Source organism: Montipora capricornis, chromosome 1 (genome assembly GCF_036669925.1).
Source record: "Montipora capricornis isolate CH-2021 chromosome 1, ASM3666992v2, whole genome shotgun sequence".
Taxonomy (NCBI): Eukaryota; Metazoa; Cnidaria; class Anthozoa; order Scleractinia; family Acroporidae; genus Montipora; species Montipora capricornis.
This window is the reverse complement of record NC_090883.1, coordinates 37,395,345-37,410,198: the sequence shown is the minus strand read 5'-3', so window position 1 is coordinate 37,410,198 and position 14,854 is coordinate 37,395,345. Positions and strand designations below refer to the sequence as shown.

Genomic DNA, 14,854 nt, shown 5'->3' with positions numbered 1-14,854 from the left:
CTATCGTGACATATGACAGGTACTATTTAAGCACCGCGAAGCATCTGGCAAAATAACACTGTAGATCCTTTACAGACCACTTTCCCTTTTGATGTCTATTCCGAAAATAACTGCTCCTATTAATATAGCATCGGAACTTCGAAAGACAGACGGGAAATGAGTGTTAAGAGTTAAAATATGTTTATAAGCTAAAATTTCCGCCAGAAAAACATTGAAGTCCTTTTAATGTCGTAACTTTCAACGAAACGCTTAAAACTAATTCTTTGCCCGAAGGTTTTTCTTTTGGTATAATTATTCCATCTTAGAAGTATGATTCAAATAACAAACGAACGGTTTGCGCAGCGTTTGTGCACTTATGTGTACGGTGGGCGGAAGTGACAATAAGAGGAAGGCGGGCATGGAATAATATTCCTGAGTTTTGATTGGTCGATCAATTAAGCAAATGCGCCGAAGATAGCGAGCGGTGAATATGACATGTGACAGCTACATTGCTCGAAATATTCTAGCATCAACCGGTATTCTTTTTTGTAAGCTAGCGACGAAGAGCATAGACACACAGTCACAGAGAAGCGATAGGCAGAGAGCTTTTGGTACACTTGAGAATGGCACGTACGCCACGCATAGAGCCGATTGAAAATTTCTTCGATATTTTCGACGAGATCGGAAGGTACGTAAAGTTGGTTTCGTGTGTGATTTAAGAGGGTTTTGTCGTTGGTGTGAAGGAAAGAGATCTTTCACTTTCAGAGGGCAGTATGCAGTTGTTAAGCGGTGTACAGAAAAGGCGACGGGTAAAGAATTTGCTGCAAAGTTTGTTCGTAAAAGAAGAAAAGGCAAAGACTGTAGGACAGAAGTTTGGCACGAAGTTGAAGTGTTGGATGCCACAAACTTACCACACCAACATCCTCATACTATAACATTGTTTGATGTGTTTGAAACGCGGAGTGAAATCATACTAATATTAGAACTGTGAGTTGACGTTTTCTTCTGCATGTCTTGTTTGACAGTTTTGTCGTGTTTATGATTCAAAGGAGGGTTTATTGTCTTCTGTTTATGTTAACTCAACAGCGCTCTCGGCGGAGATTTACATCGTCATTGTATAGCTTACGACACGGATGAACCAGCATCGAGTCGAAGCGAAAGGGAAGTTGTTTTTCTTCTCCGGCAGATTCTAGAAGGTGTGAAACATTTGCACGATCAGGACTTTGTACATTTAGATATTAAGGTGAGAACTGCTTGTATATTGTCACTGAACTTGCTAATGTTTCCGACTGTTTGTTTTTGGCTTAGCTTTTCACAAGGAGTCGTTACGCTTCAAGAAGTTTACAAACACTCATGTTGTCTTTTGATTGTTTTGAATAAACCCGACGCTAAAAGGCACATTTTTATTATTTTTTGAAGGGAAGAAACCAGTTTTGCTTCGAATGGACCATTTGTCTTTAATTTCTCTCTAGTCTTGCATTTTTTTAAACTAGAAAATGAAACGATTGTTTTTTTCTTCCAATACCACCCTTGTCTGAGGTCGACCGTGGAATACTGTTCTTTCAGAAACCAGCCACGACATTTAAATATTTTATATTGGTTCACAATGTCGCCGTTTGCAGACATATCGAACTCATCTGTATTATGAAACAAAAACAAGCGTGTTACAATGACTTGACCAGCCATACGCGAACATTTAATAATGAAGGTTAATGCGAATTACAATGAAATGGATCAACTCAATTTCCGCCATTATAGATTGCCACAATAATTTTTTTAACCGCGCGCTTGCATCTTGAATACGTTCAATACTATAGCGTCTTTACAAGAAATTAACCGGTTGGGGTACGGTGTCATGCCGAGAATATTTAGGTTTTCATTTGTTGTGAGTTTGATTTAATTTACCAGCCGTGTTCAATATTTACAACCAAGAATTTTTTTTTAATTCTAGCGAAGCTTGATAATTTCTAAAATTTGTTCTTTCGTTTGTTTCCCGGTTGGGCAAGGGTCGGTCTTCAAGTACATTTTTTTTGCGAGACAAACAAACATCAGTAACCTAGAACAAACATTACTTGACACGCTTTTAAAAATTAATCCTGTCTTTGCCAAAGCCATGCGAACCATTTAATTATGTGGAAAATTATTTTATTGTTGCAATAATCACAAGACCAGCGAACCTTACTACTTAATTAAAACTGCGTTGAAAATTGTCTGTAATCCCGCCGTATTATTTGTTGTGAGTGTGTTTTTCACCTATTAACTTAAATTAAATCGCAAAAACACATTTGGATATGCAAAAAATGTCTATTCGATCCTCTCTGTTTCCAAAAATCTGTCAAAAATGTTTTTTCAAAAAGAGAATATTTCAATAAATTCTTCAAATTGTCTGTGTAAACATTTAATTTATATTGGCTACAGATCACAAAATCTACCCTTATTAATGAAAAGATCCAAATATGGTCTGTAATAATTTAGTCGATTTATCAAAGACCGATTATCCATGAGTAGCCAAAAACCAGGGTCATTTTACATTTGCTTAAAATCCTCAATGCTTTGTTTATAACACATTCATGAACTCATATTTCATTACTCTATCTGTTTCAAATTCCATGCATGCCATTTTTGTGCCTCACATTTCTCCCCTTGAAGATTGTTTTCCAAAATTGGAGGAAAATCTGTCAGGCCTGAAATCAATAACAAAATTAGATTCACTCATTCTTGAAAGCTAGACCCTGATGTTCAGAGGCAAGATAACATTATAGACATTGACCAAGGATTTTGTACGTGCCTTTACTGAGATGTATTCGGACTAATACAGGATAAGTTATCTGGTTCTCATACAGGATAAAGTTATCCGGCTTTAGAACAACTGGACTTGGCTTTTAAATATTTTTTTTAGATAAAAGTAGACAAAGGTTCATAACTTAGAAGGTTTCTGCTTTGAAGCACGTTAGTTTTAATAAGCACGGTTAAATTGTGGTACCAGAAATTGCCTGAAACACTTCAGGGTGTTGAAAAAACAACACCCAGTAATCGCTGTAGACTGGATGAGAAAACATTGAAGTGTGTGTGTAAAGTGGTATGCTTTTACTGTATATCAAAAGTGTTAATTCAGTTGCTCTGTGTCAATGATGTGTATGACAACACCTTTGATCTTAAGGGGTGCACATGATTTTTCCTTTTTTTGTTTTGACTTCTAATGTAAGGATTGAGTGGGTGAACCTTAAGAGCTTTTGTTTCATTTATTTTTGATCTTAACATCCTGCTTTTCAATAATTTTTTTGTTGCTTGAATTCAAAATTCTTTTTTTTTATCCTTGTCTTTCAGCCCAACAATATTCTTCTGATGACAGAGCATCCTTACCCAGAGATCAAGATTATAGATTTTGGTCTTGCACGGCAAATTAAGGATGGTGAACAAATATGTCTTATTGTTGGGACACCTGAATATGTAGGTAGGTGGCAAAACTTAGTTTCTAGAGATACTGTGGTGCTGCACCGGTAATGTGAGTGGAGCTTGCTCATAAATTATAGATTACTTAATATAAGTGTTTAATTAAAAAAGGAAAATTAAGTCTAAAACTAGTGAGCAGCACACTGCAAACTGTTGTTGTGAAACATGTTTTATTCTCCGAGGTGTAAACTTCGTCTAGCTTTCGTAGACTTCTTCAGGAAGTTTTACAAGGGAACACTCGACAGCTTTAAAAATCGTGGACCCCAAATCTTTATCATGATAAGCATAAATACAATGTATTTCACAACTTCACCTGTTCCCATTTGTAAATCTGCCCCAGTTTTCTTGGTCCGTGGCCCCCATAATAGCCATAAATATGGCTTATAAATTCATACAGGCGTAGATTGTTTGGTTGTAAAACTCCCTGAAGAAGTCTACGTAAGTGTGATGAAACGTGTCAGAGAATAAAACATGTTTTACAACAACATTTCACAGTGTGCTGCTCACTAGTTTTATGTCAAAAAATATTTTAAAAAAACCTTTTCTTAAATTGTTTAAATTATAAAGTACAAAACAGGAGCAACTGCAGGAAACTCAAGCAAGCAAGTTACCTGGGTTGGCCACATTTTAAGCAAATGCCAAAGCAACCAGGAAATTTCTCTGACACTAAATTGAAAAAGTGTGACACTAGTACTGTTTGGCTGTCATTACCTCTAGACCATTTTACAGTAACTGTTGTAGCTACATTACCTGACCTTATAAAACCTGTTAACTCAGTGGTATGGATAAAACCAGGTAGTGCATTCCAAGACGAAGAATAATATTTATTGAGATCATAACTGGTTGTTCTAGGTTTATTGAGGGACAAAATGTAATTTCCATGAAGATCATAAGAAGACTGGAGAGAAAACGTATTTATATACTGTATGTAGCAGGAAGATCATATAGAACATGCTTGTATATAGTTTAAAAGAAAAAGTTACGTACCTGACCTAAGAATGGAAGTGAGGCTGCTGGTGACTCTGTTTTAATACAGCCCTTTGTGCTTTAATTTCTAATGATGTATAATATTACAAAGATTTAGCCAAGGCTAAAAGCAGAGCTCCCATTTCTAACCCCAGAAAGCAATATAGTGTATATGGGAATAATTATGCTTCTGTATAAAGTACAAAATTAATCATCATTAGTGTATACAGTTTACAGTGATCAAACACCGGAGCTGCCAGCAGTAAACAAACAAGCCTTGCAAACAATAACCAACAATTATTTTAATCAACAACTTAAACTGAAATTACATGTATAACAATCTCTTTCACAACATTTTCTGTTTGACTGATAATCTTTACACCCTCTCTCTTTGGGTTAGAACAAAAGCAAAAAGCTTACCAATTAAAGAGTACTAAAGAGTAGTAAATTTGCTTACCTCACTGCAATTTCACAGTCAAACAAAGCAGCTCATGACTGGACATTCAATGTGATTGTTGAAATATGCCAGAATCTCTGTCAACGCAGAATTGCAAACGTTTTAGACCTTCTTCATTTTTTTAGCAAGATTCACAAAATATGTGAGGCAGCGAGGCATGCATTAAGAAGGAAAACATTACCTGAAAGGCAACCATTGTAAATTAGTGTTTTGTCTCTAATACAAACACACAATTTGCATGATATAAGCAGTGAGGTCTTTATCAATACAAGGTTACTGGCAGCCTCCCAGCCATTCATAGGCTAGGTCACTGAGCAACCTAACTGTAAAATGGTTTTTTCTCAAATAGAACGTTATTACATGTTCCATTTTTAGCTCCAGAAATACTTGAATTTGAGCCTGTTGGAAAACCAAGTGATATCTGGTAAATAGATATGAATTTTTGTCACTTTCCATTTTGAAATGAAACAATTAGCATCAAGCACATCCCAGCAATTAGTAAAAAAATCTACCACTAATTTTATTTCATTTTCAGGAGCATTGGAGTTGTTGCTTATGTAATGTAAGTAAATAGCAATTCTATTTTGGATCCTTTTACCGCAAAGGGGATGATCCCCATTGATAAACAAAATAGTTTGGTCTTTGACAAAGGATAAGCTGTGAGTGACCCTCTTAGAAAGCAAAAGGGTTTTAATTATTAAATATTCTGACTTAAAAAAAATTTATTGACCACAAAAGTAATATCACTGCGGCATACTTTTTTTTAAAAGTACTGTTTATTAAACAAGCAGGATTGTTTTATTGAGTTTAAAACCTGCAGTTAAAGCCGAGTGGTTTTAGACTCAATAAAATATGTCATGTGAGCTTATTGAATGGCTTCAAAAACATTTCATAAAAAGGGAGTCCAGACAGTGGTGCAAAAATTATGTGAGAGAAAGATATTAGCATACAAGAAAAACAAGCCGTGCCTTGTTACTATTCTTTTTATAAACAATTGTAATGAGGAGTGTTTTATCAGGTTTAAAGCTCATGCAGATGACATTTTATCGTGTTTTGAAAGCCTGTTAAGCTCTTAAATGTTATTTATTAACTTTTTGAAAGTTTCTTCATCAGTTGCCTGTGTTGGAAAGTTGTGGAAAAAAATTTTGTGTTTGTTGGCAGACAAAGAGTAAGAAGGGGTTGCACATGAGTCCTAACTAAGCCTTTTCTTTGCTTTTACCTGTACTTTCAAGGAAGAATCAGTGCCCTATTTTGACCCCTCTTCATGGGCCAGCTTGAATAAGCCAATTATTGGCTTTTCAAATGATTATCATATAACTGGCATTTTAACTGGGCTTTGGCATGTTGTGCTTGTTTAGTTGGCTTAAGAGTTGATGCCTAATGAGCTGATTATTCAAATCACTATCATAATGATGCTTTCACAGTTCTTTATTCTCTTTTTGTCTGAATAATAAAGTGAAGGGTAAATTTTGAATAACAATGTAAAGCACATTGTTTCATCACAGTATAGTCATATCAGAGCATTTTCGATGCTTGACAGCATCTTGATAAACGTTTTGGTCTGAAACATTTCTTATCAAACTTTTTTTTTGCAACTATGTAATTAATTGTCTTGATGTTTTTGCCTTGTTAAAATGCTCAAATAAGTGGTAGCATAATGCGCAAAAGCCAGAAATGTTAACTATGATTACAATTCATGGGTCATGATCTAAAAATTTTTGTGACATAAATAAGTTGGAGGGGCTAATAAGGGTAATCACAAAAGGTAAATGACTGTTTTGTTTGTTTGTTTGTTTATTTAAGTGAATAACCTGGGTCATTTCTTTTTGGTGATAAGGTTAACAGGACTTTCACCATTTGCGGGAGAAGACAAACAAGAAACTTGCTATAATGTCTCCTTAGCTGCATTGGATTTTCCAGAGGAGTACTTCAAGAACATTTCCCACACTGCGCAGGATTTTATTAAAAGACTTCTTCAGCGAGATGCAGAGTATGTCAGTGGCTTGTAATACTAAGGGGACAAATGTAGTAAACACTCATTCAGTTATTGAACATTTGACAGAAAATGGGTTACTGTTACACATTGAAACTTTCAGTTCAAACTTATGTGCAAGGGCACTGCAAAACAAGTTTCAGCAGGTGTTACACCGTGTAACATAAAAGGTCAGGAATGTTAAAACTGGTCTCGACAAAAGTCATGTTGTTACTAGATTCCTGCAAACCAAGTCAGTACTAGTTCCATGGCCATGGCAAGATAAGCTTCATGAGGTGGGGTTCAAAGTGAAACTCTTGTTTTTATCACCACTGTGATTGTTGTGGCTGTTGCAGAAGTAGAAAGTGCAGGTTCTACTTTCCTGAAACTTGTCTCGCATTGAAAGTTCAACAAAGTGTAATAAAGCTGGCCATGTTACACAGTGCAACACCTGCTAAAACTTGTTTCAGTGCCGTTGCACAGAAGTTTCAGCTTAAAGTTTCGATGTGTAACGGTGGCGTTAATGAACTAATTAAAAATAAGAATGTGTGATGTGTTAACACTGTCTTTTCAGTGACAGACCGTCAGTTGAAGAGTGTTTAAATCATCCCTGGCTTAACACAGAGGAACTATTTCAAAGGAGTCCTGTACGTAAGAGTCGGCGCTCTTGTGGTTCAGAGCAAAAGCAAAAGAGGAAAAAGCTTAAGAAAATGCAGCAGCAAAATGGTGTAACTGATGGTGAGTGTTTTTGATTTTGGGTTTGACAAAAGTTGGGAAGGTTTAACTGGCTGGGAGCAGGGTGGTGTAGTGTTTGGACCACTTGCTTTCCACCAATGTGGCCTGGGTTCGCGTGGTGTCATGGTTGGGTTGAGTTTGTTGGTTCTCTACTCTGCTCAGAGAGGTTTTTCTTTGGGTATACTGGTTTTCCCCTCTCCTCAGAAACCACTGTACGATTGCATGAGTTGATTATAAATTTGATTTCTGTAGTGTCCCCAACTACAGTAAACACCTGCAGATAAGCTGCACCTTTTTTCCAAAAAAATTGTCACTAGAAATCCCGGGTGCAGCTTATCTGAGGAAACATTTGAAAAAGGCTGCTCCTGGTGCACAGTTTTCCATCTTCGAGTCCAATCTAATGCCTGGTTACTATGCTATGAACATTCTGCTCACATTCTTGTTGTGATGCAGAAATCTATGGAGAACTGTTGAATGAAGAATTCCTGTCAGCAAATACAAGAAAAAGATCAATCATATTTCAAAGTTGGTAGAAACAATGTTCATTCTATTTAAATGCTAAAACTGTGGGTAAGACTTTGAAATATTTTTCTTCAATGAACAGTGGATGAAGAAGACTTCTAAAGACTGGACTTTGGATTTCATTTGATTTCTTTCAAAAACAACTTTTTTACCAAAGTTTGAGGGGCTAAATTCAGGGTGCGGCTTATGTGCCGGTGTTTACGGTACAGTCTACTGCCCCAGTGCTAAATACAGTTGGCACTTACGGTATTTACCCGTCTAGCCCCCATTTTTGATGGCAAAAAAAGCAATTTCTTAATTTCTTTGTTAAATGTTCATGGGATACTAATCTTGTATTCTTCGATTTCTGGAACTGTGGATACACAAAAAAATTAGGGTCTCAAGCGCTTAATAGTTTTGTAGTTCAGCAGTTGTTGTATATGTGGGCATTTTGTCCTTGAGTTTCGAAAAAGTTCTCAGAAAATCGAACATGTGAACCTCAAACTAACCTGTTTCGTTGTTCAAGGATAAAGGGCTTTAGAGGATAAGCACTACATCACAGAAGCAGGAGTCCATCTTTGGAAATAACTTCAAAAACGATGCCAAATGTGCAAGGTTTAATTTGTCCTCGACTCATAATTTCTCATGACAAACAAATCAAAACTCATAAACCAAACAATACGAAGTTTGCAAAAGCATTTTAAAAGTCAGCCAGGTTTGTATAAAGAATAAAAAACAATCATTTCAGGCAACATGAGTGACAATGGTTGCACGCAAACATGAGGTATTGTGTCAGGTTACTAAGCCGTTGAACACTTGTGTTTTATTTGAAGAAACAGAAATGCCTTTTAGAGCTTTCCTCCTTTGGAAAACTAAAATTTCCAGTGTCTATTTCATATTTGTACTTGTGAGTATCTTCAACATTTAGAGTTGGACAAATCCTTTTTCATTTCAACTGGAATTGCTTACATTCATTGTGAAGTCTTTTGTCCACTGCGTTCGTTTTGCCCAAGACAACATTATGATGTTAATTTTGAATAAATTATTTAGCTGGAACTAATGGCTCTAAATCTTTGACCAGTGTATTAGTCGAGGGCGATTTTTGAAGCTTCTTTTGAGGCCATAAAAGGTCAACTTATACATGGGTAAATACGGTAAAAAGTTTATCATCATCACTAATATTGATATGTCATGTCTGCAAACATGTTTTGTATCTTTTTTAAAGATGTTTGATTTGATTGGCTCACCAATGGCACACAGCCAAAAAGAAATCCATTGACTTCCTGGAAATTTATGCCCTTGTGAGAACACTAGCAAATTACTAGGTCCTTACTGCAGGCTATTCCTGGTGTGGAAAACAGTTCACAGCACTAATGCATGTACATCTTTTTTTCTTTTGATTCTACTAATTTCTTGATTGATTTTCTCAAGTTTTGGTCTCAACGTGTTTTAAAATGAATTATCTTTTGTGACAGTAAAACTCTCAAAAAAAAGGACAAGTAAATTTTGGCGGGTTTCAACTCCAAGACCATTCCATTGGGAAGCTTATATGTTCTGTTGACGTAAATTTATTTAAGTATTAACTTACAGAGCCGAGCACAAGAAGCCCACTAATTGGAAAGACTGTAGTAATAGTAATTTTTATTGTTGAATTTGAACAAATCGATGCATTGTTGCTTCTTTATAAGAGGTAAAACTGGTCAGGAGTACCTGAATGTTAACCACAGAGTTTTGAACCAACAAACATAACCAATGTTCAACTTTGGGAATCACATGCAGGAAACATTAGTGGAGGGTGATTGCTCTCACATTGCACCAACTTTGAACGAGAAATTAGAATTCCTGCTGTCTGCAAGTGCCAAGAAAAGGGATTCTAATTTGTGATTTGTTTCATTTCAGGAAACATGTTAACCATTGTAAATGGCATTAGTGGAGATTCAAGATGAGTAGATATGTAACTGCAGTTCAAATTTTCCTATGACAATCATATTTGATTTGGAATTAGATTTGCAGGAAAAGAAAAGAAAATGTTGATAATAGAATGTCTTATAAATCTTTATGAGGAGCTTCACATCTGACGCTGCATAATTGCAAGATTGTGATCTGAATTGAGCCTCAACATTTTCTGGATCGTCTATGAGACTGTCTCCAAGACAATTGTGGATTAATGGTCAAGCCTGGAATTGCTGTGCCTCACAGCTTAACCCATTGACACTAAATAACAATCCCTTAGAATTATCGGTGTTTTTCCTTGGCAAGGCCAACGTGTTAGAAAAATTGACTAGAAACAATCTTATTTAGGAGCAGAGTGTAGTTATGTCACTATGCTATGTCTCTATTTGGAAGCTGCTATTTTTTGAGTACAAGTATCTTTTTTTTTCATGAAATAAGAGCTGTTGCTTACAATGTAAGGAATATCACAGGGTAATGAATGATAACGGCTGACAAACAGAAATACAATGTAAGCCAGTATACATAACACTTGTTAATATTTTGGACATCCTGTTAAAACCTGACCTGAAGTCAAATAATCACACATGCAGAACGTCTACAGTTGGGTTTCATGGGCTGCAGTTAGGGGTGGGGGGTAGCCTTGCTACAACGAGCAAATTTCAAAGGAATGTTTGTTGCAAAATGAAGGCAGTAGGTCTAATTAACATAAATACAAAAGAATGTAAGGTGGTCACCATTTATGAAGGTGGTCTCTTGTGTTACTTGCATGACTTGAGACAGATCTTTGCAGACATTAGCTGCCTTTTAATAATTAAGCCACAATAGAAAAAATGTTAAAGCGCGAACAAAATTTATGAGGGTTATGTATGCAGCATTTCATTCAAGTGGTTCCTTTAGGGTTGCTTGGAATAGTTTATAGGGGAGAATCTTGTGGGACTCTAAAGATCAGGCAAAGTGCCTGTCACTGTTTAGCTGGGCTTGGACAGGGTCAGAAGACAGGTTTTTCCAGTTACCGTACGGTACCTACTGTATTTATTTCTCTCGAGATATTATTTTTACATCACAATAACACTTGCTCCCAGTTACATGACATCACACGGTCATGGCTCAGTTTGTCGCAGATCAGACTATCGCAAAGGTGTGCGGTTCGTTCTATCAATGTCCCGAAAATGAGAAAAACCTTAAATAACAATGACCACAACGGTTTTCTGTACATGGCCACGCAGGGATACAAAATTAATTTTGTCTTCTCGTGCAAAAAGTATCTCTCACTTGTGAGACATACTTTCAGCACGAGAAGATAAAATTTGTATCCTCAAGCAGCCATGTAATGTTCTGTTTATTTTATAGATATTGATGAAATGTCTGGGTTTTTTTCATTTTCGAAATGATGAAAAAGTGGTCACCAACTGCTAAAACACGCATGTTGTGTAATATGAAACAAGATATGAAAGGTATGAAAAGCAAATCATGCAATAAAAATGTTAATGTATTAGAGAAGAATTATAATGAAGCACAAAAGTAACTTACAATGAAGACAAAGCTCGCGTTTTATTGGCTTATCATGTTCGTTTCCACGACACCTATATTCTCACATGTGAAAGATATGTTGTTATTTTTTAGTAAAAGGAAAAATCCTGGCATTTCATCAGTATCTATATAATAAACTGTGATAAGTTATAGAAACTTTGCCAGGTATGGAACATGTGGCTGTAGTTCCTTTAAGGGGTACAGGAAATCTTGTTCTTTCTTTCCAATGTATACATTGCTCCATCCGCTCATCTGTTATTGAATAAATCATATTTCTTGCCCCTTGAGGCTAAAGGCTTTCTGTGGCTGGATTAAACGGACCCAATTTTCTTTAGGTGACAGGGATTTCTTGGTATTGTAAATAGAAACATTTTTTGAATATAAAAAAATAAATCACAAATAGAATACAAAAATATTTTTATTTCTGTAAAACTAGATTATACAACTCCAAAAGAAAACGCTAGTGGATCATTCAAAAGATATAATTACTTTACACTCCCATCTTTCTTCAAACTTAAATAAAGTATATATCTCGGGGGGTGGGGATTGTTTGCCAAACGGTCCCCTTATTCCAGAGCTTTGTGTTAAACAAACCTTGGGCTTCTTTTCAAAATTTTGCCCATTGATCTATTCGAAAATGCTACAGAACTCTAGACTGCTGGCAGTCTGTTTTTCTTTCGTAATTCAGTACGGGTTATGTCTCGCCTTCTTTTCTACATGGCCAACGCCATACCGCCCTTTCGAGTTCGCGATGACTAAGCGCTCGTCCTAGTGACCCTTAGAGAAAAAACCGGCTGCCAGCAGACTAACAGAACTCTCCCTGTAAGCTTTATTATTTTCCTTTTGATACAAAAACTTTAAACAAGGCATTGTTCTCGGGACTTCCAAAACTATTTAGGCGTATGTGGGGAGCCAGAATTCCTGTTGTATGCTAGAATGGATGGCATGAAATTTTTTTTTCATGTTTGCCTTTTAAAAAATAAACTGATCACAATTACAATTTATATTATTTTCATTTCATTATTATTTTTTTTTTTTTGGGGGGGGGGGGGGGGAGGGGAGTTCTATGAGTTTTAATGAAGGAAAGTTATCGCTGGTAGAAGGATCACCTGCCTACCCAAGCCAACTTTTTTTACATTTTCTTACAAAACGCAGCGAACCGCTTACATGCGAAAAACAAGTTGGCTCGGCTGGAAGGGTAACCAGCCTAGCTAGGTCATCTTCTTTCGAAGGTAGGATCACAAAAACTTTAAAAAAAGTATCGTTCTCGGGACTTCCAAAACTAACTGGGCGTATGTAAAGTTTTCTTTAATAAGTCGCTTGAGAATTGAGAAAGCCAAATTTTCGTGGTTTGCTTCAATGCCGCGAAACCCCACGCTATAGGCCATTCCGAGTTTAAGTCTGCCTCCTCTTCAAAGCGAGTCTAAGAGTGAAGATAATGGATTCTAATGTTGATAAGAAAAACGTCACACTTAGACTTGCATTGAATAAGAAGGCAGAAATGACCTAGCAAATGGCATAAATCACCCCAAATAAGGATTAACATAAATATAACCAAAAAGCTGATATAAAAGTTTTCTTCAAACTGTAATTAGATTTCTTTGCTGTTTCGGTTCACATTTCCCCACTCAATGAAGTCCCCCCCCCCCCAATAATTATCACAAATTCATTTTTAAAAAACATAAACTCTCCCTCGATGATTTATGCATATGGTCATAGATTTCCTTTTACCATTGTACTGTACATAAAAAGCGATGTGTAGTAATAATCCATCCCATCTCAAAGATTGGCCTTAAACAAAGGGAGGAGGACAGCCCCTGGGAACGAAGGTGCAACCCCATGTGCTATTTTAGACAGGCGTTAGTTGGTAGGAAGATGAATAGCGCTAATTGCTTTCCACAGTGCTTAACTGTTCGATGGCGATCCAACCTTCAGCTATTTGAACAAAACAAACAAAAAGTCATCAAAGTGAATCGCCTGGCTCTTTCAACCTTGCTTCAACACCTTATAATCTTCCCTATAGGGATCTGAACTATGGTGAGTGCCTATTAGGTTAACGTTTACATGAGGTCATCATGAGGAGACTTCACTTGAAGCTATCCAGTCAAAAAGCTCAGCTACTTTACGAGGGCGCCAAGTGGTGTTGACCGTATCATGACTTAGCTTGCAACATCTCCCACTTTGGAGTATCGTCCAATCGCAGGGCTTCGTCTGACATCAACGGCCACCTTACATGTACTTGTTACGCTTTCTCCAGAACTCTCTCTGTCATACCCACCGGAATTCACGCTTGGTTTTGTCTCGTCACGTTGAAGCGGCGGCAACCGCATTCCTGCCGAGTTTCGGAGCGAACCTTCAGTCGTGCTTGCGTCTAATGATGTCACAGATGTAATAGAGTCACGTGGTTGAGACTGGCTTGCAGCTTCATACATTGGGGGAGAATCATGTGAACTTGGAATAGTCCTAACCTTTACTGTAATGTTTGAGCCACTATGAACAGGCGTGTTTGCTGAGGCTTCCTTCTCTTTTTCACAACGTGTCCTGTATTCTCGAAGAAACGCCTTTGTTGCTCGTTTTCCAGACTAACGAAAGGGAATAACCAGTTGTTTAATTTACTTTCTTTTTACGGTAACAACACATAGAATGGGAAAGAGGAGTTCATTGACACAGCCAACAACCAAGCAAAATGAAGTAATTGATGGTCATGTTTTATTTTTACTTGGAGGCCCACGTTTTTTACCCAAAACAACAAATTATTTTTGCGAAGTTCAATCCTTGGTGGTTTTGTTAGCGAAACGAACATGACGGCTGTGACCGTTAGGTTAACTTAAAGGGTTACACGTGGATCCACAGCTACTCTGACAATCTTATGACGAAATTCATGATCAATAACAGGACAGACGCATTAAAAACTGACATCAATTTGTTAAATCGACAACGATATTCATCATCACAGTGGTCAAAATGTTGTGGATTACAACAAATTTTGACCACTGTGGTGACGAATATCGTTGTCCATAAGAGTACAGACAACGCTGAAACACTTTCAATTTGTTTTACCACAATATTCAACGCAAAGTTTTATTTCAGAGCGTGACCAAAATCATGACACGAAGAAAGAGCAAGCGTTGTCTATAACTTTCTCGCAATATGATTAGTTCATTTCCCAAAATGGGCGTTCCTGATTGGCTATTACATTGCGAGACAAATTGACGGGAGCATGACGCATACAGCGTTGTCTAATATTGACAACGGAAAATTAGCCAATCACATTGCGAGATTACGAGCAATTGTGGTAAAAATTCAGC

The 14,854-nt window shown here is 36.9% G+C and overlaps 2 protein-coding genes and 1 long non-coding RNA gene across 6 annotated transcripts in view; 1 reads left to right on the top strand and 2 right to left on the bottom strand.

Moving 5' to 3' along the window:
* Positions 1 to 478: 478 nt before the first annotated feature.
* LOC138041559 (serine/threonine-protein kinase 17A-like) lies at positions 479 to 10,537 on the top strand. The gene is made up of 9 exons (XM_068887303.1): positions 479 to 667; positions 745 to 966; positions 1,066 to 1,222; positions 3,307 to 3,433; positions 5,231 to 5,279; positions 5,391 to 5,417; positions 6,693 to 6,845; positions 7,402 to 7,565; positions 9,963 to 10,537. The coding sequence occupies exons 1-9, from the start codon at positions 603 to 605 to the stop codon at positions 10,007 to 10,009; spliced, it is 1,011 nt and encodes a 336-aa protein (XP_068743404.1). The 5' UTR covers positions 479 to 602; the 3' UTR covers positions 10,010 to 10,537.
* On the bottom strand, positions 1,733 to 5,139 carry LOC138041568 (uncharacterized). 3 transcript variants are annotated; one of them, XR_011130859.1, is made up of 5 exons: positions 5,037 to 5,139; positions 4,856 to 4,932; positions 4,420 to 4,486; positions 3,127 to 3,175; positions 1,733 to 2,663 (listed from the first exon to the last, which is right to left on the bottom strand). It is a non-coding gene; the product is annotated as an uncharacterized lncRNA (long non-coding RNA). The 3 variants fall into 3 exon arrangements; XR_011130856.1 differs by lacking the exon at positions 3,127 to 3,175; XR_011130857.1 differs by lacking the exon at positions 3,127 to 3,175 and having other exon boundaries at positions 4,425 to 4,486.
* A 1,409-nt stretch (positions 10,538 to 11,946) lies between the features above and the next one.
* The window catches only part of LOC138041544 (uncharacterized), a 38,673-nt gene continuing 35,765 nt past the window's right edge, over positions 11,947 to 14,854 (bottom strand). For both annotated transcript variants that reach the window (XM_068887286.1, XM_068887291.1), the window contains exon 15: positions 11,947 to 14,128. In XM_068887286.1, coding sequence (XP_068743387.1) covers positions 13,706 to 14,128 — 423 coding nt within the window. In that variant the 3' untranslated portion in view covers positions 11,947 to 13,705. The remainder of the gene's footprint in view (positions 14,129 to 14,854) is intronic.

Excerpts from the sequence above, each read along its gene's own strand:
- LOC138041559 (XM_068887303.1), top strand. The coding sequence starts at position 603 with ATGGCACGTACGCCACGCATAGAGCCGATTGAAAATTTCTTCGATATT. Across the intron at positions 1,223-3,306 it reads TTGTACATTTAGATATTAAG|CCCAACAATATTCTTCTGAT; the intron begins GTGAGAACTGCT and ends CTTGTCTTTCAG. Across the intron at positions 5,280-5,390 it reads GGAAAACCAAGTGATATCTG|GAGCATTGGAGTTGTTGCTT; the intron begins GTAAATAGATAT and ends TTTCATTTTCAG.